This window comes from Engystomops pustulosus, chromosome 4 (genome assembly GCF_040894005.1).
Source record: "Engystomops pustulosus chromosome 4, aEngPut4.maternal, whole genome shotgun sequence".
Lineage (NCBI taxonomy): Eukaryota > Metazoa > Chordata > Amphibia > Anura > Leptodactylidae > Engystomops > Engystomops pustulosus.
This window is the reverse complement of record NC_092414.1, coordinates 110111827-110138996: the sequence shown is the minus strand read 5'-3', so window position 1 is coordinate 110138996 and position 27170 is coordinate 110111827. Positions and strand designations below refer to the sequence as shown.

The 27170-nt window shown below is 38.7% G+C and overlaps 1 protein-coding gene across 3 annotated transcripts; it reads left to right on the top strand.

The window, feature by feature from the left end:
• The first annotated feature begins 26 nt into the window (after positions 1 to 26).
• PANX2 (pannexin 2) lies at positions 27 to 26142 on the top strand. 3 transcript variants are annotated; one of them, XM_072147064.1, is made up of 4 exons: positions 27 to 266; positions 638 to 954; positions 9613 to 11064; positions 16271 to 26142. In XM_072147064.1, the coding sequence occupies exons 2-4, from the start codon at positions 729 to 731 to the stop codon at positions 16633 to 16635; spliced, it is 2043 nt and encodes a 680-aa protein (XP_072003165.1). In that variant the 5' UTR covers positions 27 to 266; positions 638 to 728; the 3' UTR covers positions 16636 to 26142. The 3 variants fall into 3 exon arrangements, with proteins under 3 accessions (XP_072003165.1, XP_072003164.1, XP_072003166.1); XM_072147063.1 differs by having other exon boundaries at positions 27 to 348; XM_072147065.1 differs by lacking the exon at positions 638 to 954 and having other exon boundaries at positions 27 to 348.
• Positions 26143 to 27170: the final 1028 nt, after the last annotated feature.

Sequence of the window (27170 nt, the reverse complement as noted above, 5' to 3'; positions counted from 1 at the left end):
ACCCCGCCTCCTTTCTGAAGCCTGCAGTAAATGGAATTGCAATGTATCTTTTCTCCTCTGTTCATATGGCCGACAAGAATTCCTATTTTCTACCAATCCTTCATCCATAAGAAAGCAAATTCTTTATTTAATCTGGATGCATTGAGATTGCAGATGAGACAATTCCATCTATCTTGCAGCATTAGAGACAGGTTTCCAGGCGAATGACAATCTCACTTCACTCATCCACAGTTGAACATTTTGCCGGCTTACCAGGGACATGCAATGTAAGTTTTCAATCTGCCTGAAATCTGTAGATGGCAGCTTTCTTGCACATCACCTTTCTGAAACTCAGGGGATATTCAGCAGGTAAATATAAATCATTTGTATACATAAACGTTTATTCATAAATGATTTCTGTCAACTATTTAGCATGGCTGTACCTATGTGGCACTGCAGCTGAATGCAGATGTTGCATCTAATGACTAAAGTCTTCATGACAGTCTGTTTTTCATATTGCCATTTCTTTGTATTTTAATACATCGCTCACAATAGAATTATCAGATAGTAATTTGCTATAAATTTATTGCATACATTTGTCAAGTTAAGAAAGTGATAGTAGAGGATCTTTACATGTTCTGCATGTATTTTTATACAGACTTGACTTCTTCTCGGAACCAACAGCAGTTACCTCAGTAGCTGGTGACAACACATAAAAGAATAGCCTCCAATCAAAATCACAAACGCTTATGCAACATATCATTGATAACCATCCAGACATGGCTACTGCTTTGCTAGCTGGAGAGAAACTGAAAGAATTGATCCTGCCGGGGCAGCAGGATGATAAAGCTGGATCTTTGGCAGCTCTTATGGTCCAGTTGAAACTGGAACTGCCCTTTGACCGAGTGGTTACTATTGGCACAGTTCTTATTCCCATACTCCTTGTAACCTTGGTCTTCACAAAAAACTTTGCTGGTAAGTCAAATGTGATGTCACCAATGCAGCCTCTTCTTACTCTCATTAAAACTCATGGTATAGATGCAGCAATCCAATATAGACTCCATCTCATGGATTTAAACAGACCACAGCAGTATACTTCTTGCCTTTTGTGATTGATGCATTCTTTTCTTTATGTGTGATTTGGATGTGAATAGGCCATATGTGGTATTATGTGCATGAATGGATTGGTGATAATTATTTAGAATACCCATGCTATTACCTATCCAATATCTTTAGAGATAAACTGAAAAAAGATGCTCCTTCCGGACAAACTGGAACATTAATTAAAAGTGGTGCAAGAGAAATAGGTACCATGAGCCCATGCTTGTATTACAGCTACTTTAAAAAAAAAAAATAGAATCTGCTATGTTTCTCTGGGCAACTTCCATGATTTTTGTCAGATGTGGGTAATCTACCAATATTGACTATGTATCCAATTCTTATCCAAAATAAACATTAGGTACTTAGAGGTGACATTGGTGGTAAAGAAAGTACTTATGTACCATGTTTATGGCATTGCCAGCTGCTGAATATTCTTTGTTTCATTAATCACTAAGAACTTTTCTACCAATATAAGGTCGCATGCACACTGTCGTATTTAGGATTTCACTGGAGTTTTGAATACAGCAACCATATGATGCTACAGACCCATACTCCTACAAACTTGTCCTTGTAACTGTGTATCATAGACCATGTGGTGGCCAGATCTCATGGACTGTGACAGACATGGGACTCCATGGGATTCCCTGTTTCTCATTGGAACAACAGCAAACTGTTATCATCATGGTTTAAAGATTTTGTGGAAGCTCCTTGCGTCTTATAGAACTCCTCCAATCATAAATAACTATGATGCTTTGAGTCCTGTCTCCGTAGAAGTGCGTGGTCCACGAAATTGTGTCACTACGTTGTCCTAGATTAAAGGACTGAGCACATTGATGTGTTTGAGGCCTAACTTGTAGCATTAATTATTTTTGTTTTCTCTTTTTTACTAGACGATTGAATTCAAATCTTTAATAAAATATCCATGACAGAAAAAAATTTATTTTGATGTGGTACAACACATTAACCGAACTATGCCTGTACTGACTCCAACTATTGAATTACCAATATATGACTAATTTGGGAAGAAGGGATCATTTAGTGTTTTAGAAATAAACATGAGAGGATTGCTTGTACTCAGGAAAAATGTAAAAATAAAGCCTATAGAAATATATTCACCTTCCTTGTTCACCAAACAAAATATAAAATGGCATCAGCAGGAACTAAATTTTTCCCACAGATGGCAAGCCCTCATATGTCTCTGTAATTGGGAAAATAAAAAACATATGGCTTGTAGAAAGAGGGGAGTAAATATGGAAGCGCAAAATAGTAAGGAAATGGTTTAGTTTTCCATTAAATGCCCTTTCAGGGGTGTGGAGGCTGGGAGGCCATTCAATCTCTGGTATTGTATTCTGAGAAGGAATTAACGAAAACATTTAAAGGGGTTTAAAAAGGACCTTTCACCACCCCCAACTTATTAAATCTATCATACCATAATGTAGGGGCTTGCACACTGATTTGGGGGCGCTTTGAATTGTATATCTACCCCCACCGTTACCGAGATATGAGCACCGTTCTCTGACCATATAATGTACCGGATTTTCAGAGAGGAAGTGCTGCAGCAGGGATGTTAATCGTCCAATCAGTGGCAACATATCAGAGAAGACATTTCTCAGCCGCTGTGAATGAGCATCTCCTCCCGAGATCATTCCTTATGTTCAGAGCATTTTCACATAGATTATGCTTTGTTCTATGTGCCGAACAAAACAGCAGTGTGCACAGGGCAGACAGAATGATCAGAGTGAACGGGGAGCACGCAGGGGAGTGGTAGCGCTAGCTGTAGCATTGCAAGTTGTAGCAAGTTCACAATGCCTAAGAAAGATCTTCTCTGGCATTGTCTGCCGCTGATTGGATGGTGTCAGAGAAGATTAGCATAGTCACAGGCGCCCCCAACCCTGGTGCAGCACCTTCACTCTGAAGATCCAGTACATTGAATGGTCAGAGAACGGTGCTCATATCTTGGTAACGGTAGGGGCTAGGAACACAATTCAAAGAGCCCCTGAATCCATGTACAAGCCCTTACATTCTGGTATGTTATATTTAATAAATTGGGGGTGGTGAAAGGTCCTCATTAAGCTTGGTACCTTTTTTGGCATTATGACCCAAAACAACTGTACTATTTTTTAAAATTGAGAATTAGAATGTACTCTTATTTATGTTGTAATCGAACAGTTGAAAGGGTTGACATGTCTGTTAAGATGATTTTGCTTGGAGATATAGGCTTTATTGGTATAGTGTCAAATGTTGCTAATAGGGGACATGCAACCAAGGGAAAAATAAGAGAAGACCCTTAATGGTAAATCCACTCAGCTGTCCCTACCTACTTGCTTATCCTATCCTAGGTAACAACTGGGCAACATCCCTTTGTCGCGCCAAAATGAAACACAGGAACAAAAACAGAGCAAAAACAAAACACAGGAGGTAGGTTGTACCAATTGTACCTTCCAAATCTAATTCTCGTATTCAATTCACCATAAACCACAGAAAAAAAGGACAGAGATATGAGTTGTGGGACTGAATTTGAAATGAAGGAAATCTGTCATTTTGGGGCACCCTAGGTATAAGCAAAAATCCTGCTACAGACTTAAATTAGCTGCTCCAAAAAAAAAACTACTTTTATGCTTTAAAAATTCCACAGTAAGCCATACACACCTTTTAGAACACCCTGTTAGTTTTGTGCTGCAGGTACATGATATATTTATCCTGCATTCCTGGAATGACATTTTGTACTGTGATCAGAAGGACTAACCCTTTTTAAATGTCTAGCTCAGTGGTGGCGAACCTATGGCATGGGTGCCAGAGGTGGCACTCAGAGCCCTCTCTGTGGGCACCCAAACCATTTATCCTACACAGAGTTCACCAAACAAACTCAAAGAATCCTCCTGCAGTCCCAGGAGACTCAAGCTGCTCTCAGCACTACACATAATTGTCTACTTGGGACTGCAGGAATAGTGAGATAGGGCTGCATTATTTTTGGAGGTCCTCCTGCTGGCCCCTACAATGATAGTCCAATAGCCTTTCTTCTTTTAACTGTATTGGTGTCGTCAAGAGGCTGAAACAATTGAAAGTTGTGGCAGATCAGCTAGTAATCACTTACTACTCAAACTACTTTGATGGCACTTTGTGATAAATAATTGGGTTTTGGTTGAAATTTGGGCACTTGATCTATAAAAGATTTGCCATCACTGGTCTAGGTCATTGTCAACTGGGACAGTCTGCTATAATCAGTAGGTATAAAGGACCTGGTTCTTGTGACCTGTGCAGGTCCAAATGATGGGACCCCCACCATTCTACAATGTATTCCCTATCCCCCACCATGGGTGAAAGTTGCATAGGTGAGAAAACTTTTACAAAAACACTAATCCATAATTAATAGAAATAGAAAAAGTTACAAAATGCATGATCTGGATATCATGTAGGTGTGTTTATTTTTCTGAACATGAGACAAAAATAGTAAAGTTTGTAATCCACCTTCTGGGTGCGTTCACACGTTGCAGTTAAAACTGCATCACAATCAGCTTTGAGGGGGTTTTAGGTGCAGTTTTGTCAATTGAACAGGTGAAAGACATGAACTGAACGAGTGAATTTGATTTTGAAGGGGAAACCTGCTCCACAAATGTCATTCACTCGTTCAGTTCATGTCTTTCACCTGTTCAATTGACAAAACTGCACCTAAAACCCCCTCAAAGCTGATTGCGATGCAGTTTTTACTGCAACGTGTGAACGCACCCTCAATGTTTGCTCTGTGTTCATTAATTGAAATGGCTGTGCTTGTGTAGCTCTGCTGGTCCGAGGGGGTTCGGCACTGAGTTGGTGAATGAGGCTACAATTTCATATAAAAATCCATCTTCTTTATTTAAATATGTTAAAAAACATTTGTTCTAAAAAACAATCTATCTAGATGGCAAAATGCACATGATAAGGTGGCATTTCTTTTTATGCACAGGGTGTTGGTCTGATATTGGCTTAATACCAACTTCTTTATTTATTTAATTGTAGTTGAACATTTTATAATATGTCAGTTGGAACTGCTGAACTAAACATGTATTCAGAAAGGGCACTTACAATCAATAGTTCTGCAATAAATGAAAGGATAGGGCCTTAATTTAATGCATTTCAACGATACTTGATTATGTCTTTCAAAGTCATACACTGAATACACGTAAAAAAATGATATGAATGACATGAATACATTAAGCAGATACATTTAGCTACAATGATACAGGACAATGGGATGTACAGTTAAACAGCATACAACTCATGCTTCATAATGTAACATTGTACGTAAAAAAAGATCAAGTATAATAAAATGTAAATTTTACAAAAAAAATTACAAAATAATTTTTGTAATGACATATTTTTTCCACTAGAATGCCCTTCCTTAAAAGAACAGATGGCATAATTCTCATGCATGTATATTATTTGTTGGAAATACATATCCCTTTGTGACTTTTTCATGTACAGATTAACAAATGAATTCTCTACCATCTGTGTCTGTATATAATATATATCCATAGAGGGCCAAGACTGACCATTTTGCATCAAAGACGAGCATGTCAATGTCTTATAATATCATTTAATCCACATATGTGTATAACAGGACAGTTTCATAGGTTGAAGCTGTAAAACAATAGGTTAACAACCTATAGCAGGTATATTACAATCTAGACCCCACCGTCTCAGGTTAAAATAATGCTAAAGATTGCTTTTCTGTGAGCATGAACATCTACAAAACAAGTACTCCTTGATTCTGAAAATCAAATTACCATTGATGTCCCTAGATCTATATTAGCTAGACAACTTGCTTTTGCCTAAATATACTGAATTTAAAGGAAACCTACCACTTAAAAGTGGTAGGTTTAGACACATATACATGGCACCAGCTCAGGGTGAGCTGGTGCCAGAGCATATTTTTGTTAGGGGAACAAAGCCCCTATCGCCGTTTTATAAGTTATATTAACTTATAACTCGGCGCACCGCACTTGGGCACGGCGCACCATGCGCGTGCCCGTGCGTGCGCCGGATTCTAAAGTGCCGGGGAGATCGGTGACGTCACCGCCTCTCCAGTACGTTAGAATCCGGCGCACGCACGGGTACGCGCATGGTGCGCCGTGCCCAAGTGCGGTGCGCCGAGTTATAAGTTAATATAACTTATAAAACGGCGATAGGGGCTTTGTTCCCCTAACAAAAATATGATCTGGCACCAGCTCACCCTGAGCTGGTGCCATGTATATGTGTCTAAACCTACCACTTGTAAGTGGTAGGTTTCCTTTAATATGGTATATGCTGCCCTTGTAATATAAAGACTAGGACAAGACTCTGTGCATCATAGTGATGAATGATGCAATGAGTCCCTGCTTCCCAGTGGAACAGCAGCAACTGTAAGGACTGTAATCAATAACACAGTCCAGCACTTCTGTTTTCCATAAAATCTGGGCAGTGCAAGGTCACAGTTTCACAAAGCCCAAGCATGATCATGTGGTGATGGCCTTTGGCAATCCAAAAAGTGGTGATTTTGGAATTCAAATTGGGGGGGCTCCATATAACACCTTTGCTTTATACTCTGGTTCGGTACGATCACGGTGATACCAAATTTATATAGGTTTTAATACATTTTCAAAAATTAAACGAATGTGTATGAAAAATAAAAATGTGTTTGAAATCTTCTGACGCTAATAACTTTTTCATACTTTGGTGTACAGAGCTGTGTGATGTGTCATTTTTTGTGAAATGAGCCGAAGTATTCATTGCTACCATTTTGAGGACTAATCAACATTTTGATCACTTTTTATTACATTTTTTGTGCCATGTAAAAGGTGTAAAAGTCGCGTTTCGGACATTTGGGCGCCATATTCCGTTATGGAGGTAACCGCCAGCAATAACCATTTTTATATTTTGATAGATCGGGCATTTTGGGACGCAGCGATACCTAATGTGTCTGTGATTTTTACTGTTTATGACGTTTTATATCAGTTCTAGGGAAAGGAGGGTGATTTGAATTTTTAATATTTTATAAATTTTTTACACTGTTTAAACTTTTTTTTAAATTTTGTTTTCACTATTTCTTAGACCCCTTAGGGTACTTTAACCCTAGATGGTCTGATCGTTCCTACCATATACTGCAATACTACTGTATTGCAGTATATTGCGTCTTTGCATAGGATTCATTACAATGAGCCACTGGCTCATTGTAAAAAAACTTCAGGAACCATGCAGCCTCGGCTCTGACGCGGGTGTTTAGAGATGGGTCATTGCTGCAATATGCAGCAAAGCCCATCTCTGTATGAGCCCTCTTCATACATTCTTCAAAGCTCTGCAGCGGATATATCCGTCGCAGAGCGTGAAGGGGTTAATTAAAATCTAAAAAAGAAGTTTTAACTTGTTATAACTTGCAGGCTTTTTCAACTCCATCCAAAACCACCACCCCCTAATGCAGAATGTTATAAAAATAGTCACAGCTGTATACTATGTATTGTTCCTGGGTTGAGTCTGGGTCAGGTGTGAAAGCATGCTCAACACATCATACTGGTATTGAATAATACTATATAATGGTACAGCAGCAGACATTGGCATAAGATAGCAAATATGAAAAGAGTAGCAATTACTAATTGGTACATCACCGAAGGGAATTATAGTGCAGGTAATAAGCACATTACCCCAGACAGCATTAAGGTATGACGCAGGTGTTGGTTCCCCTGGGAGCAGTGAACCTTTTATTTGGACTAAGAGATACAATGTATAATCATGGTGTAGTGCTCTTGTGTGGCCCACAAATTAGGTGATATTTTATAAAGACAAAACCTTGCAACTTCCTGTAAGACCAAATTCTTTTAAGGGGCATCTAAAAGTTACCTGTATACTCAACCTATATAGGTAGTCCCAGGGTTATGTACAAGATAGGTTCTTTAGGATTGTACTTAAGTTGAATTTGTATGTAAGTCAGAACTGGTCTACTTTATAATTGTAACTCCAGACAAAATTTTTTTTGTCCCTGTGACAATGGTTTTTCAAAATTTTGTGCTGTGTTATGGTTAGCAATATAGCTTCAATTCAGACAACTTACAGCTAACCATTTTAGCCTAGGGCTAAATTAAAGCATCCAGAGACTTCACCAGAGGTCATAGTGTGGCGAGAGGTCCTTCTATAACTAGGGGTTGTCTGTAAGTCGGGTGTCCCTTACCGACGGGGCCAGGTGCATGGAGAGGACTCACGGGCTGAGCCCTCTCCACAGCCGCTAAGTCTTTCCTACATATTGCAGCAAGCACTTACCGCTAGCACCAATCGCGGGTGCTATGTCGTCGATCACCGCCAGCAACTCTGTCAGTGGTTTCTAAAAGATGGCGGCTCATGGACGCCTCAATCTTGCCTATGGTTCGTCGTTCCCCGTGACATCATCGGGGAGTGGTGATCCACCGCCATGACAGCCTCGGGTCTTCCAAAGACCCGAGGCTGTCTCGTTTTAACACTTTCATTACAATGTGCTATCATACTGTAGTATGGCACTATATGATAGGATTGAACAGACAACCTAGGGTTAAAGTACCTTAGGGAATCTGAAAAATAGTAACAATAAAAATTTTAAAAAGTCTTTAAAAAATTTATAATAATAAAACCTAAAAATTCAATTCACCCCCCTGATATACTGATATAAATATAAATAAACAGTAAAAATCATAAAAACATTAGGTAACGGCATGTCCGAGAATGCACGATCTATAAATATATAATATTGTTTTTTCACTGCATTTAACCCGTAACAGAAAAAAATAGCACCCAAAGTAAAAAATTGCACTTTTTTGCCATTTTAAAAAATATAAAAAATTCTATAAAAAATAATCGAAAGGTCATACAGTCCTAAAATTGGCAGCATTGAAAACTTCATCAAAAGTTGCTAAAAAAAGCTCCGTACACCGAAATTATTGGCAAAGTCCCAAAAAATTTTTTGTACAGGAGGTTTTAATTTTTGTAAATGTATGAAAACATAATAAGACAAATTTGGTATCCCCGTGATTGCACCGACCCAAAGAATAAAGTAGACATGTAATTTGGGGTGCACAGTGAAAGCTGTAAAATCCAAGCCCACAAGAAAACGCTGCAAATGCACCATTTTCACTGTATTTGGAATTTTTTCCTGCTTCCCAGTACACGACATGGAAAATTAAATACCATCACTATGAAGTGCAATTTGTTATGCAGAAAACAAGCCACAGAGCTCTTTACATGGAAAAATAAAAAAGTTATAGATTTTTGAAGTGAGGAGTGAAAAAAGGAAGTGAAAAAACTAAAAAGGGCCAAGTCGTTAAGGGGTTAAGTCAGGGATCACCTGTATATATATATGCATGTCTGATTAACATAACCAATTATAGTTCTCCATCAATGGTAGTCCCAGAAATGTATGTGACTATGTATAGTAGAAGCGATATGCAAATGTTTACATTTTGCCAGAGTCTCATTCCTTTTTCATATTTTCATTTATTAACATATTTTTCATCTCTGAACATAACTACAGAAGTGATATTATTTTTTGTTATACAGAGGAACCTATCTATTGCTACACGCCTCACAACTTCACCCGGGACCAAGCACTGTATGCCAGGGGATACTGCTGGACAGAACTTAAAGACGCACTTCCAGGTGTCAATGCTAGCCAATGGCCTTCATTGTTTGAACACAAGTTCCTGCCATATGCTCTTTTGGCTTTTGCTGGAATCATGTATATTCCTGCCCTAGGATGGGAGTTCCTTGCCTCAACAAGATTGACTTCAGAGTTGAACTTTCTACTTCAAGAAATTGACAACTGCTATCACCGAGCTGCAGAAGGAAGGGCACCCAAAATAGAAAAGCAAATTCAATCAAAGGGTCCAGGTATTACAGAAAAGGAAAAACGTGAGATTATAGAAAATGCAGAAAAGGAAAAAAGCCCTGAACAAAATCTATTTGAAAAATATCTTGAACGACGAGGTCGGAGTAACTTTTTAGCTAAGCTATATTTAGCAAGACATTTGCTCATTATATTTTTAAGTATCATGCCAATTACTTACTTGAGTACTTATTATGCTACACAGAAGCAGAATGAGTTCACATGTGCACTAGGAGAACCTCATCTTAAAACCACTAGCTCAAGGTTGCATGTGAGGGTAAATTGTAAGCTGCCATCAGTTCAGCTCCAAAGAATTATTGCTTCAGTAGATATTTTTCTTCTCAGTTTCATGAACCTCATAATCCTTATTAATTTAATACATCTTTTCATTGTTAGAAAGTCCAACTTTATTTTTGACAAATTAAATAAAGTTGGCATAAAGACTAAGAAGCAATGGCAAAAATCACAATTTTGTGATATAAATATTCTAGCCTTGTTTTGCAATGAAAACCGTGACCATATAAAATCTTTAAATCGCCTTGATTTCATAACAAATGAAAGCGACCTGATGTATGACAATGTGGTTCGTCAACTACTTGCAGCATTAGCGCAGTCTAATTATGATGCCACACCCACATTGCGAGATTCTGGAATCCAAACTGTGGACCCCAGTCTAGACCCAGCAGACATTGATGTCAATGAGCAGCTTGTTATAAAGCGACCTAGAAAGAAAATGAAGTGGATTCCAAGTAGCAACCCTTTACCCCAGCCCTTCAAGGAACAATTAGCCATAATGAAGATTGAAAATAGTAAGCCAGAAAAGCCAAAGCCAGTAAGGAGGAAAACTGCTACAGATACCTTAATTGCCCCGCTTTTAGAAACTTCTTCAAAATCTTCACCCCAGCCTCCCTGTCAAAAGAGTGATGCCAGCACTATGTCAAGCATCATCAGTGACAAGAAACATTCTCGTCACTTTTCCCTAGATGTTCAACCATATATTCTTAGCAATAAAAAGGCCAAACCAGAAGCACAGGAAACTGCTCCTATTGCAACATCTGAAAGCCAAGAAAATGGTTTCTTGAGCCAAAATGAAGGTGTGATGACACATTTATCAACCTCTGGTAAAGGTAAGGTCTGCAAAGTCATCTATGTTGTTTCTTGCCTACTAGGTATATATTTACTAGCTACAAACAATGATTACGTTTCTATATTCATTCTTGAAAGCCTTACTACATTTTAAAAAAAGTACCAATTAATCCTTTAGAGCCCAAATAATGCTAAATAAACTCCACAAGCTGAGATGTAAAATAGTGATATTTCAACAGATGTTATGTCGGTTGCGTGTTTTGGCTCCAGGCGTCATGCCATATGTACCATACTGCAGTCCAAAATGCCAGTGACAACACAAGTATCTCATAAAATAATTGAAGTTATGTCTTAGATTTTGGGGCACATTTACTGAGAACAGTGCAGTCTGTACTATGTGCAGTTTGCCTGTGTATAGTGCAAAGTGCGCAGGTTCATTATTTCTGGTGCACATTCTTCATGAATCTGGTGCATCCTGCACTGCTACGACAGAGTGCGCCTCTTTTCTTTTGGTGCACCTTTAACATGGGCGACACAATTCTATCGGACTTCTATCGGATGTTAAATCTGCTGCACAGTCTGACTGAGCACTGGAACGCCCCCTTCAGTGCAAACATTTGTGTTTCATAAAGAACAGTGCAGCCGTAATACATAAGGGTTGCTTGCGCCCCTTCTTAAATACCGGTGCAAGCAGTTTGCACTAGAAAGACTGTGCAAAATCCGACAGAAAACTGGCGCACACCCCTTAGTAAATGTGGGCCTCTGTGTCTGATCTGACTGCTAGTATCAAGACTAAAAAATAGTTTGATTGAGTTAGCTATCAAGTACATGTCACAACGTTTAGCGCAACAAAGTTTCCTGAAGAATAACCATACGATGCTTATGTGATTGCCTTTGATACATACAGTACATTATTTCTTTTTCTAGTGAAATCTCAACACTTCCCTGCGCCATTTAATTTTGTGTGTGTGTGAGGTGCTCGTGAAGGTTTCTCATTCAAGCTCAGACATCTATTTCTATCAAATAGTGACTGTTCATTTATTTAAAATCCCACCAACTCATATTTACATCTTTTACTTCCCTGCTTATGTTGGTTAACTTGTATTCACTGTGGAGACATCTCACCGGTGTTTATTACATAACCAACACTCCTTTCACTTCTATTGCCAAAAGGAGACTTTTGGTTTTCCTGTCTGCTGATTAATGAGGGTCTCAACGGCCACAACCCTCATGATCTGTAACTTATCCAAATTCTATGGACCTGCAATAAGTTACTTTCTTGAGACTCCTTCAACTAGCATGTTCCTCATATAGACACATACACATCACTGTTTTGATGATTTGATCTGAGGAGGTAATGAGAGCATGAGTAAGTTCCTTGCCTCCTCGGTTGAACTTGATGACCATACATTAAGTTTTTTTTTCAACTGTACTTTGTAACTATGTTATTATAGGATATCAGTAGACATTATAAAGAGCTGAGTATACAAGAGAATTTGCAATAACGAATATGTCTGGGCCGTTTCCATTAGATCATCAAGGACAAGAATGGTATAGGACAGTTATGGCGAACCTTTTGGTGGCCGAGTGCCCAAACTGCAATCCAAACCACCCTTATTTATCGCAAGGTGCCAACAAAAAATTAAAGCATTAACTTATTGCTCCCTGTTGTTCAACAACTTTCGTTTATATTGGCCTCCTGAGCATCATTTTAGCTTCTTTCCAGTGTCCCTCTGTGCACAGAGAATAGTGGGACCAGCAGAAGGTCCTTCAAAAGATAATTCGGCCCCATCTACTCATTCTCCCTCTTCTTACAGTCCCAAGCAGCGAAGTAAGTATCACTTTAATATAGGACCGAAAGCAGCATCTTTTGGAACTGCAGGAAGATTCTTTGAATGTGTGGTGCACTGGGGCAATGGCCCGGGTGCCCACAGAAAGAGCTTTGAGTGCCGCCTCTGGCACCCGTGCCATAGGTTCGCCACCACTGGTATAGGAGGATCGACTTACTACTCAAGGCATGCCTAGCTTCTCATTATAGTATCTCATTGGACATTGCAGGGATGAGTAAAAAATGAGCAAACCTACTGAACCTGTACTCTGTTGAACACTACCACCTGATGTCATGTCCCCATGATAAAAGTTAATTCCCCAACAGTTCCTATCTTATACTCTACCACAACATAAACCTGTCACATTGTGGTGAATTTATCATAAGCATTTTATCAACACTTTATCCTCTTCAATGTTGAACTCTGTTAGCACTAATACAATGGTCAGCCGATAATGACTTTGTCATAAGTTTTAGTCCACCTGTCCACTGAGAGCATTACTTTTTCTGGGGAACAAAGAATCAGGAAATTAGAATTTTAATGCCCAATCCACTTTTTCCTTAGGAAATATAAACCTCTATTAGCAGTATAGGGGCCACTTTTTTTAAAATATTTTTATTACCTTGTAGAGGGTTTTACAGTAGAGTTTCAATATTTGCAGATGATATTAAGCTCTGTAAAATAATTAATATAGAGGAAGATGGTATAATATTTGTGGAAACTGGATGCCTCAACTGACAAGTGGCAAATGAGGTTTAATGTACACTCACCGGCCACTTTATTAGGTACACCTGTCCAACTGCTCGTTAACAATTAATTTCTAATCAGCCAATCACATGGCGGCAACTTAGTGCATTTAGGCATGTAGACATGGTCAAGACAATCTCCTGCAGTTCAAACCAAGCATCAGTATGGGGAAGAAAGGTGTTTTGAGTGCTTTTGAACGTGGCATGGTTGTTGGTGCCAGAAGGGCTGGTCTGAGTATTTCAGAAAATGCTGATCTACTGGGATTTTCACGCACAACCATCTCTAGGGTTTACAGAGAATGGTCCGAAAAAGAAAAAACATCCACTGGTTCGAGCTGATAAAAAGGCAACAGTGACTCAAATCGCCACCCGTTACAACCAAGGTAGGCAGAAGAGCATCTCTGAACGCACAGTACGTCGAACTTTGAGGCAAATGGGCTACAGCAGCAGAAGACCCCACCGGGTGCCACTCCTTTCAGCTAAGAACAGGAAACTGAGGCTACAATTTGCACAAGCTCATCGAAATTGGACAGTAGAAGATTGGAAAAATATTGCCTGGTCTGATGAGTTTCGATTTCTGCTGCGACATTTGGATGGTAGGGTCAGAATTTGGAGTCAACAACATGAAAGCATGGATCCATCCTGCCTTGTATCAACGGTGGTGGTGTCATGGTGTGGGGAATATTTTCTTGGCACTCTTTGGGCCCCTTGGTACCAATTGAACATCATTGCAACGCCACAGCCTACCTGAGTATTGTTGCTGACCATGTCCATCCCTTTATGACCACAATGTACCCAACATCTGATGGCTACTTTCAGCAGGTTAATGCGCCATGTCATAAAGCTGGAATCATCTCAGACTGGTTTCTTGAACATGACAATGAGTTCACTGTACTCAAATGGCCTCCACAGTCACCAGATCTCAATCCAATAGAGCATCTTTGCTATGTGGTGGAACGGGAGATTCGTATCATGGATGTGCAGGCGACAAATCTGCGGCAACTGTGTGATGCCATCATTTCAATATGGGCCAAAATCTCTGAGGAATGCTTCCAGCACCTTGTTGAATCTATGCCACGAAGAATTGAGGCAGTTCTGTAGGCAAAAGGGGGTCCAACCCGTTACTAGCATGGTGTACCTAATAAAGTGGCCGGTGAGTGTAGATAAATGCTTATTTTTTAAATGGTAAACTTCATAGTAAAACTGAAGCAGAAAAAGACTAAGAGGTCGGTGGTGGATATACTGTCCATATTGGTCAGACCACACATGGAATACTGTGTAAAGTTTGGGGCGACAGTGAATAAAAAGGTAATGGTTGAACTTGAACTTGAGGAGAGCAATCAAGCTTATTTGGAGAATGGGGGGACCAGAATACAATTACTTGCAGATATTAGAGTTTAGCTTAGAAAACAGATTACTATGGGGAGACCTCATTACAACTAATTAAAGGGGTTGTCCAAGACCTAAAAAAATATGATATGTGGCCGGGAGTTGGATTCTTAAAAAAATAAACATTTACACACCTCTGCGATCCCTCCCGGTGTCCTGCGCCGCCGTCTCTCCAGGCTGTGCCCCTGTTTGTTTACAGGGATAGGGAAGCTGCGCTGAGTTTGGCTTCCGGTTGGCCGAGGTGGCCCGGAAGCATGGGACACCAGGAGGGACCGCAAAGGTAAGCAAATATTTATTTTTTTAAGCAGCCCTGTCCTGGCCACATATCATTTTTTCAGTTCTTGGGGACCCCTTTAATAACTGAATGGTCAGTACAGAGATCCTAACAAAGATTTTTTTATACCTAAGCTTGTGTATAGGACAAGAGGCATTCTATATGCATAGAAGAGAGGAGGTTGTACCATCGCCATAGACAAAGGTTCTTTACTGTAAGAGAAGTGAGACTATGGAACTCTCTGCAGCAGGAGGTTGTTATGGCGGACTCTATGTACATGTTCAAGAGAGGCCTGGATGCTTTTCTGGAGAGCAACAGTATAACATCTGATAGGAATAAATATTTTGTAAGTAGTTTCTGTTGTCCCAGGAAGTTATTCTGATCTGCATATTAGGGTTCAGGAAGGAATTTTTCCTTGCTTTGGGCCAATTGGTATCAGCCTTTCAGGGTTTTTGCCTTCCTTTGGAACAACACTCTATAACAGTAATGGTGAACCTATGGCACTGGTGCCAGTGGTGGCACTTAGACCCCTCTCTATGGGTACCTTTGACATCACACTAGCGCAGAATTCGCCAGACAGAACTCAAGGCCTCTTGCAGTCCCAGGCAGCCCAGGACCCTAGAAGGAAGCTACAATGATAATCCAAACTTCTTCTCCTTCTTTCTACTGTATTAGTGTCATCAGGTGCCTTTTCAATTTAAACCTGTGAAAGAGCAGGGAGTAATAAGTTACTGCTTAAATTGTCGCATTGGCACTTTGCGAAAAATACATGAGTTTTGGTTGTATTTGGGCACTCAGTGTCTAAAAGGTTTGCCATAACTGCTCTATAATGTCAAATTAATATGTTGGATTCGATGGACTGATGTATTTTTCTAACCTTACTATGATGATACAGTAAGTTTTCTTCTCTAGACACAAACATGCAAGAGTTTCTTTTATGTCATTAGATTGCTTATTATTAAAGTCAATGTAAGCATTATAGCTTGTTGTGTTTTTTTCTTCTTAACAGATCCATCAAAGGCTACCAAAATTATTGAGAAAGAAAACCAGCCATTATCGGAAAGTTGTAGAGATGTATCAGTAGCTGGAACATTTCTCACTTGTGGCGGTCACATGGCGAACGCAGCTGTTTCCACGTCAAGTGTTACCCTCAGTCAGGTGAAGCCTGAACCCATGAGTGTATTCAACCGTAACCCAACTCATCCCTTGCTCCACATCAGCACTTTATATGAGGACAGAGAGGAACATGTTACTACTCTGATAGATAGATCCTCTCCTGACTCAGCAGATATAATTTCGGTCATACCACCAAAGCAAGTCATGTTAGCCCCTTTTGAAGAAACTAGAGCTATTATAAGTTCAGTTGACTACTAGATTTGATAGGCTGCATTATAGTACCATGCAAAATCACTGCATGAGCATGGAAAGAAATTGAGCTATCTTCTAAATATGCAACCACCAACTCTCATACACAGCTTAGTCAACCACTGTTGGAGGTCTGAACATTCTTCCATGTAGTCAGTAATGTAAAGCACAAGTTATATGGATTCTTTTAGAGAACGCAGCATGACTCTCAGGCACTGGGCAGGATATTCACACATAACTTATTAGTCTTATTAGATGGCTGTGATGCAGTCACAGTATATGGTGTTTATGATACATCTAAATAAATAGCCACGTAAACCTTAATAGTGTTTCTTGGTTAGATTTGATTTAGAGAAAAAAGCTACATGTAGCGGTATTTCTATTGTAATGCACAAGTTAAACATTGTAGTAATTGAAATATATACTGTATATAAGCAGTGCCATTAGTATGGGGTGCCAAATTCCTGCAGTAATTTCACCATCTTTATATGTGAGATCAGTGTAAAGAGATTATTGGAATGAAAAGAAAAAGCAATATAGATTTTACATTCAAAGCAAGGACCGATGTCAAGAGAACATGTGCTTTTTATAAGAAGGATGTATTTTATTCAACATTTGTTTCACTCTCTCTATTCTAAATAATATGGTGCCGTAAAATAATATTGAGAGCCACAGGTAATCAATATATTGCTGAAAAAATAATAATTGCTGGAAAATGATAATAATTTTTAATGTGGAATTTTCTAACTATAGTAATACCAAACAACATTACATAATTGCACAAGTTACCGGTAACTGCCGAATCCATTAATTGTAAGCAAATCACTTTTTCTCCATTATCCATGACAATACTTTTTGTTGGGTAAAAGAAAATAATATATATAATTTTTTTAAAAAATCAAGTAAAAATTGTAGATTGAAGTTGGTCCTGGCTGGTTAAACTATACCTGTTCTTAATAAACAGTGAAATAACTATAGAGAGGCATTGATGTCGTCTGAAGGAGTCCAAATGACCCTCTGTTACATACACAGCCACAAGTATTATAAATGGAAAATGGGGGGTGGGCTTGTGCAAGGTTCTGCATTGTGTTTAAGTTTCAGATTCTTTCTAAATCTACAAAATGGTGGGTTTGCTAAATTTAGAAATATAACGCTGGTTTTGTTACACTGCCAAACCACTATAAATATGCACAAGAAACTTACCAGCGACCTCTTGATCTCCCTCATATTACTTACTTTTACGTACTTTTTCTGTAGCAGTGGCAGACAACTCTAGATTTCTTATTGAATGATCTGTCATAAGGTAGACTTTGGTTTTCTTATTCAGAACGTTATAAAATTTGATATAAAATAGTCTTTTTTGTGAAAAGTTATGAAATACAAACACCCAACATTGGAGGAGGTTGTTGATGACTGTGGCTGTCTGCACAGCAGTGGTCTAGTCAGTATTTTGTTATAGTATTTGGACACCAAAATCAGAAATGCGTCCTAGGTATAAATGTATCTTCTACTTTCTACTGTTTTTTGGCTTTCAAATATTAATGCAAGATATTGACAGGAATATTGCATTGTGTAACTGGCCTAACAATTGAAATGCCAACTCCAGCAGCAGGATAGCAAAGATCAAGGTTACAGTGGGTGCCTGCTGTATGATATATCAGACACTTGCCTTATGGAAAGGGGTTCCCCTCCTAAGCCCCCTTCATATAGTTGCAGCACGATACACATTGCAAGTACCTGAGTTTTTTAAGGGTGATTAATTGTTTAAATGTCAAACCCTTTGTCCTCCAGTTTACACTCCCAGTTTGGCTGGATGTATTGGCTACAAAGTGTTGGTGTTCAGTGGCCATAGTGGTCACAGAAGCAGGTGTTGTGAGAACTAACACATCCAACCCAGTTAGGAGTGTTAACCAAGGATCCAGAAGGAGCACCACATGTATGGGAACCCTTTTTTGGAGGAAGTGTCTTAAATTTTTTTCTGTCCCCACTTTGTTGATGCTTTTGTTTTCTGAAGCCACCATTTAAATTGAAAAATTAGTTTTTACATATAAAGCTTTTTGAGTGGGGTAATTTTTTTCAACTTTTCTATTATTTAACATTCACTTTTTTCTGTATTACAGTTCCCCTAAGAGACTGTAATATGTGAATGTATGATTGCTTTCACAGTAACCTGCACTATTGTACTGTACTGAGGTAATTGCAGAATTTACTGGAGCGGTCCTAGTGTGACAAGACAGAATGGAAATGTTTGGGGGGGGGGGATTATTCATCCACTTTTGCCAGTCTGTGTGCCAAAAATTATATTATAGCCCACAATATGGCACACATTTAGACTCACTAAAAGAATGTGTAATGTAGGACTGCACCAGAATTTATCATCAGAATTTATCATTAGTGTTAAGAGCAGCTGTGAGACCCCTGCAATGTGTTTATACACAGGTCGAGATGTATCAAGAGGGCTTTACCAGAATTCTGAAGTAAACAATTGTCTGAAATGTCTTACGCCACATATATTATAGGTTTTAGAACATTTTTAGACAATTATCGGACTCACATGAAAACGGGAATGGCTTTGGGGAAAGGGAGCATGGTCTCACAGATAAAAATATGTGCATCAAAAATTCATCATTGTACAGCAAACCAGATGTACAAAGTGTGACTCTTTAGTTTTATAATGCACCAGACTAATCCTCCAGCATCAGACAGTCAGTAGCGTAACGTGAGGGGGCGCAGAGTGTGCAGTCGTAACGGGCTCAAGAGGTCTATATGGTGTACCATTCCTATATGACAGTGGTGGCAAACCTATGGCACGGGTACCAGAGGCGGCACTCTGAGCTCTTTCTGTGGGCACCCGGCCATATCCCCATCACACCAGAAAAGACTCAAAGAATTTTCCTGCAGTTCCAAGTAACTGAAAAGATGTTGCTTTCAGTCATATTGTAAAGTGATACTTACTTAGCTACATGAGACTGTAGGAAGAGGGAGAAAGTGTAGACGGGGCCTAATTATCTTTGGAGGACCATCTGCTGGCCCCATGATTCTCTGTGTACAGAGGGACACTGGAAAGAAGCTAAAATGATGCAAATTTTCCCTCCTTCTTTCTACCATGTTGGTGTCCTCAGGACTGGAGGCCAGTATGATTGAATGTTGTTGAAGAACAGGGAGCAATAAGTTACTGCTTTAATTTTTTGATGGCACCTCGCGATAAATGAGGGGGTTTTGGATTTGCAGTTTGGGCTCTCGGTTGCTATAAGGTTTGTCATCACTGCTATATGAGAAGACTAGTACTCTAAGTAATATATTATAATTGGAGGCCTACCAGACGTTTTTCACTGGGGCACGAGAGCTTCAAGTTATGCCACAGGACACAGTGATAAAACTGGTGCAGCAAAAAAACTTCAGTTGTTTGACCTCTGTGTTTAGGTACATTGCTCCCTGTATTCAAGAAAACCATTGATCGCTTCTATTCTTTCATTAAAACTCATGTTTGACAACAGTAATTCTACATTCTACATATGGTACTATTACTACTACTGTCCTTATAAGTGAAATTTTATTAAAATAAATTGCTTTAGTGTACCTAACATACTACTACTCTTGCAGTATTATGTTAAAGCACATTGTTCAAGCATAAAGACCTATGCAACACATTTCAAACAAGCTTCTGTGCCATTTTTAAAATACGATGCTTGCATAGCTTACAGCTATACTATACTATGCTTAAATAGCTTACAGCTATACTATACTATGCTTACATAGCTTACAGCTACATTTTTCCTCCAACCCCAATCACAGAGCACTTACCATAGATCTCACCTCCCTGGAACCCTTGGTAAGAAGTATATCTTATTTAATTGTAGCCAATCAAATTCACGTGTAGATTCTGAATAAATTAATCTGTTAACATACTCTTTCTATCATTGGTTTGGTCTAGTTTTCTGCTTTAGTAATTGACCAAAAGTAGCACAATAAGGCCGGCTGTACATGAACAGACCCATGTGTTGGTCTGATCCCACGAATTGTACACATTGCACAGGATGGGTCATAGCGAGCACTGCAGTTCAGCCAGCTTATGGACTCCCACCAGCCTAAAGGAGTGTTCTAGGTAATTCATACATTATCAATATCAGGATTGTTCGGTATGGTTCATTTTGAGACACATGAAGCACCCTCCTTCTGTGATGTCGAGAACCTCTCTCACATCGCCTGCTTTTAGTTCTGTCCCATTTAAGTTAATAGGGCTGAGCTGCAATATCAAAAACTGTCACAATACAAAGTGGCGCTGTGCATTTTAAAGCCTTAGCACTTGTCCAAAAGATGCAGTCTCTTCTAACAGTTGATCAGTGTGGGTGCCAGGTGTCAAATATTTGCCAATTTGATACTAATGTTTTATTCCAAGGATAGGTGATAAATCACTATTGATCCTAGAATATCTCTTTAAGCTGTATACTTTGGGCTGATATTCTTTATTTCTCTTTGAGGGTGAATTAACACAGCGCAGTCACAACGACATCAAAATGTATTTATTCTGTTTTGATGCAGTTTCTGATGCAGGGTTAACTGCACTGTATATATGCATCCTCAATGCGCTCATGGTTTTTGACTCAAAACTTCATTATAAACCAGATCAAACCAGACCCTGCTGCAAAACCTAAGTTTGCCAGCAGCCTTAGTCCTATGCTACTGTATTGTACTGTATATATTAAATATTTCATATAAAACGAAGCTGATAAATAAAAATCTTGCTGATTTAGGTGCATTAGACTTAGGTCAATACTTGAGTTATGTGTGTTAAAACTGCTGTTTGTACTTTTCATGTTTCATATATAAATATAGATTTGTTTATATTTTCCATTATATAGTTAATAATAGTATTAATACTATATAATTTTTATTTTTATATATCCTGTGTTTTACTATAAAACATAATCTACACTTGCAACTCAATGACTAGGTAAACAGGGTACAGACTGATTCAAGCATCTAAGGAAATTTATGTAGGAGAACTATTGTTAAAAAAGCTAAATTTCCATTACATAGCATCTAGGTTTCCACTACTCATAGCATTTTATTAAAAAAATTGGCTTTAGAAAGGTTGTGTAGCATTGAAAACTTGACACATTGGGGTACATTTACTAGGCATGTAGGAAACTGCACTAAAAGTGCTCTGCCTGTGTATAATGCTCGGTGCACCAGATTCCTTAAGAACGTGCGCCAGAAATCATTAAACTGGCACTTCCCTGCACTAGCTTAAAATAGTTCACCAACTTTTTTGTGGTGCACCTTTAACATAGGATGTGCGAAAGACTTTGCATGTTAAATCTGGCGCATGGTCCGACTGAGTACTGGAACGCCTCCTAATATGTGTTGCATGGTGCGTGCAACACATTTGTGGTGCAGACACTTCTTAAATACCTGTACAAGCAGTTTCCACTAGAAAGAACTTGCAAAGTCTGACAGAAAACTGGCAGAAAGCCCTTACTAAATGTGCCCCATTGATGATTATTTATGCCAAAAGGCTTTAATCTTCCCTGGCTTATTCACAGTCACACAGACACCCTGAGACACTATATAAATATTAAAGGGCATGTGCATATATATTTGGTACATCTCTCATCAGTGAATTATCCAACTAAGCTTGGTATACCAGTCATAACAAGGGAAGTTTATGTCCTCTGGACTACTAGAAGGCTCAGTTCTGCATTTATTGTGCAAACTAAATATTTTTGAAATACAAAGTTACTACATCTATCTGACCTATGCCACCCATCCTTTGACCTGTAAATCTATATGACTTGGTAAGGCCCTATACACTCAGCAGAGCTGTGAACACCAAACCAGCATGATTTACACATAGGTTCAACTGGATGCCATCCATATGAAGGTATTCTAAAAACATAAGGCATCTTATAGAACATACAATAATATACGACATTTCAGTAGTGTCGGACTGAGGTTCCTTGGGCCCACCATATAAAATTATTCTGGAGGCCCACTCTTCATCATGTTCTAGGAAACTGAACCTACTTGACTCAAAATTAGGTTGCCTCTGGTTGAGTTTAGGTTACACTCTGGGCACACAGGAGGATCCTCTGGTGCTCTGGTGAGCCAGTGGGATACATACAGAACAAATAAGTGATACAGTCTTGACCTTGAAGACTTACCCTAATTGAAAGCTTAGTTTAGGATTATTTTTGGTTCTCACTATGTGACATGTAGGAAAGCTGTAATCTATTAATGACTATAGCTGCTGTTGGGTAAGTATCTATTACAATTCAACCCCTGATGTATGTAAAGTGATCCATTGATTGTTAGTATTTTGACTTCAACAAAGAACTACTTTTTTGAACACTGCTGAAATTTTTCTGAAGGGAAGCTGTCAGCAGAAGTAAACCTAAAACTACATTAAGGCTTCCTTTGCACAACAGTTGTCAAAATTGGTTGTGAAAAGTTGACATTGATATCTGATTTTCACAGCAGATCTGTATCAGTTTATATACCTTTTTAGATCCATCCATCAGTTTTTAGAAATTCAAATTGGCTGAATGAAGTCAAAGACATGCTACTAAAGAAGTCAAGCTGTCAGCGCCTGAGAATGCTTTTGCTGCAATTGACATTTTTGTATCCTTCAGGAGAGCTGGGTAATTATTTTATGCATCTCAATCACAGTAGAGCGGGCATGAAGCAGGGAGAGCTTGACTTCCATAATGAGTTTTCTCCCTCAAATTACCCCAATATATATGAACACTTTCATCAAATATCCCCAAAACAGCTATTTTTGTGGTATAATTTTGCCATGCAAATCATTTTCTACTCCTTATGGTTAACTATGCACGCCAAACAGTTGGTGTATAGCAAAGGTCTTCTATCTGTGTTACTTGTATTCCAGAAGGTATATCCCACACCCAAAGGGGATACACACCACAGTTGAAAAAATGGCCAGAAGTACATGTTGCTCATTGGCATAAGTAAAGCAGGTTAACTAGAATTTTTCCAAAGCTGTGTACATTTCAGCACTGATTCCATCTATTCCGTACGAGACTTCAAAGAGGAAATCGACCACTTGCTAGTAGACATATTAAACTACAAATACTTACCTACAGTCCTCTTGATGTTGATCGCGGTGGTGTCCGCCTCTAATCTTGACATGCCTTGATCACCTACAAAAGAAACTTATAATTAGAAGCCCAGAACACAGGGATTAGATGTCTGGCCCTCCAGCATGACAGATGTCTTCCTCTACCATGTTGGAGAGGTAGGTGACGTCATGCAGAAGGTGTGCATAATTAGCAGTACACAGAGCCGGACGTCTCGGGATCAACATCAATAGGAGTGTAGGTAAGTATTTGTATTTGAATAGTGGTAGATTTCCTTTAATCATTTGATTCAGAAGCAGTCTAGGATTGATGCCATCAATAAACACTAGAGATCTCCCACCTCTTCATTTTCATTGTGTTTTGCTCACAAAAGCCAGGCTGCCTATATGAATGTATGCCAGCCACAGTTTCTCAAATAAGACCGTATACCAGCAACAAGTGCACCCAAGAAATTGTATGTCATCCACACTTTTCCTATAACAGCATGTGCCAGCCATAGGAACACCATAACTGCATAATCCAACCAGCATGTGCCAGTCACAATTGCCCCAGAGCAATCTGTCAGTTGCAAACAGATATACCAAATGGAGCTCCATTCTGTTGGTCACTTCTATGAAGTTCCTATTTGTAACTTTTTATTACTAGCTTTAGTACATAGCTTGCAACAGTTGAGAAACACTGCTGTAACGGACAGATACTGCCAAGCATTATGGGCATCTTTATTCAAGCTAACATATAGATGTCTCAAACTCATCTGTAAAATGTAGTTCTGCTGAAAAATACTTTAGTAGAGGTTATTAGGTGCCATGGGGAAATAAGTAAATAGAAAATAAATAAAAGCAAGTATATAACATACACCATTACTTTGTAAAGTATCATAATGCTCCTGGGTACATACTTATTCACAGAACAGGTAATAAATGTACGATCAGAGGATGATAAATTAAAGAAAAGGGGGACTTGATCTGACTAACAGGAAGGGGCTAAATTACACATAAAAGCTTTTTATATATATAGACCTTTAAGCCAAGGTCAGACTGGCCCACCAGATTAGTAGAGGATCCTTAGGTCAATAGTAGCAGATTACAACCTAATTTGGAGGGTACTAGGGTCTGTTTTCGAGAAGTTGCTGAAGTTACACGTCAGTGTGCATGTAGCCTAACATCAGATGATGATAAATTAAAGAAAAGGGGGACTTGAACTCACTAACAGGAAGGGGCTAAATTACACATAAAAGCTGTTAACATATATATAGGGTAACTTTAAGCCAAGGTCAGACTGGCCCACCAGATTAGCAGAGGATCCTTAGGTCAATAGTAGCAGAATACAACCTAATTTGGAGGGTACTAGGGTCTGTTTTTGAGAAGTTACTGAAGTTACACTTCAGTGTGCATGTAGCCTAACACTGAGCCACCTACATAAGTATCAATGTAAAACATTTTTGTTTGTCTTAGCGGATTCTGTTTTAAAATATTGTAATTATCATTTTTTATCAGGAGAAGCAGGTGCTTATATCTAGCTAGTCTTTGCTGGTTGGTAGTATATACTCCATGACATCAGACCATACCCAATAGACCTTAATTACCTTATTTTACAGTACACAATCCATAATGTACAAATCATTCCTAACAGAGTACCAGGTCTAGTATTTCTAGATTGTGTATACTGTATTATGACCAAAGGTAACTTTTGTTTAACAATACATTTAACATCTTCTGTTCAGCCTAGAAGAATATATGTGATGGAGTACTGTATATCTGTAACCCTGACAATTTCATACTGTATGTGAGGTGACATGGCGGAATTACTGCACAGTGTATAAGAGGCTGTTCATGCTGAAACTTGTGACGCTTTTGATTTCACATGGACCAGTCGTGAAGTATGACATGGCAGAATCAAATGAGATACAGAGTTTATTTTTCTATTGTATTTTATAATAACCATATTTTTTAATTTGAACAATTATAATACAAAAACAGTCCAAAGGTTCTGTTAAAATAACAGTCTTAACTGTAATAGGGTTATTTTAATAATGAAATAATAAAAGATTAAATATTACACCACAGCAATAACAATTTGTACAGGATATTGCTACAATCACGTCAGTTTGGATGAAATTTTCCCTGTGTTTACTGACAAATGTGCTAGTAGGTGCTGTTGTTAATAAACTTGATAACTTTCTTCTACATTATGAGCATACAGAGGTAGAATTAGATTAGTATTGCAGAATATTAATTATGTTATACTACCATTAAACAGTAAACTTATATTTCTAAATAACTCATCTAGAAATACTATATAATTATTATTAGCAAAGTTATTTCTGAGCAGCCCTACAACTTGTTGTTCACTGGCACTATTATGCTTAAGAATATACATAACTCTATATATCAATAAACTTATTTGGTACACCCTGCAAGTGTTTCTGTGGATTGTTGTTTGTCCTTTACTCTTCTTTTTTTAGGGGTTAATAAAACATGCGATACCTAGTGGAGACACTGTGATATGAAGAATGGTGTAACATTAGCAGTTGGCATGGGAACATATTCAATGAAGTAACCATTGATACTGTACAATGAATATGAATGATAGTCATAAGAGCAGACTGTCATGTCAGGTATCCATACTGCTTATAACAGTTGCATATGGTTCCCATTGATCTGATGCTTTTTGAGAGAACTAGTATACATTTGTAATAAAACAAAATCAAATTCACCCAGGCAATGAGACAAAGGCATTTTTTTACTGAAGTTGGAAGGGTTAAACCAGCCCAGCCTGGTTATTTGCTTGTTGCAGCTAATAACACTGGAAGGAAGACATTTTGGTGTTCACAGTGGTGTACATTTTTAAGGGTGTGATCTCTGACATTGTTGGATCAAGGTAGGTGTAGCTCACACAGTGGTATATATTACTTTTCTAAATTATTATTAATATTCTAAACTTTCTCCTACGTACATGTTAGCCTAGCTGCTTGCTTAGCAGTAGTTAGTGGCAGTAGCTTAGTGGCAGTAGTACTGACAGCTAGTCGTGGTCGCCACACCAGTCCCACATACTACTGCTTCCCCGAGAGTTCTTATCTGTGAGGAAATATACCTAACACTGATTGGCTAGGACTTGGCTGGCAACCAGTTTGCCAACCAGTGTTTGGTACTAAAGGGGAGGATCAGGTGTCACTCTACATGCAGCACAGATTGTACAAAAGCATGCTGCATGCAGAATGCAATTGAGTACTGCTGGGCGATCACACTCTCACTGACAGCACTGGTGAGTCACAGCTTAGAGGCAGGCAAACGTGCGCTGCGTACTATGTGTATTATGAACACATTGTGGCATCATTTTTGTACATGTTACATAAATTGAAAACTATTCCTGCAATGATTTGGCATTGATTTTTGTTGTAATTTTAAGAAGTCTCTGAAATAAACTCCTTCCACTTTCTTGGCCCCC

Bases quoted from the DNA above. Each gene is read 5' to 3' on its own strand.
- PANX2 (XM_072147064.1), top strand. From the start codon at position 729: ATGCAACATATCATTGATAACCATCCAGACATGGCTACTGCTTTGCTA. The intron at 955-9,612 runs GTAAGTCAAATG...TTTGTTATACAG, and splicing joins CTTCACAAAAAACTTTGCTG to AGGAACCTATCTATTGCTAC. The intron at 11,065-16,270 runs GTAAGGTCTGCA...TCTTCTTAACAG, and splicing joins TTTATCAACCTCTGGTAAAG to ATCCATCAAAGGCTACCAAA.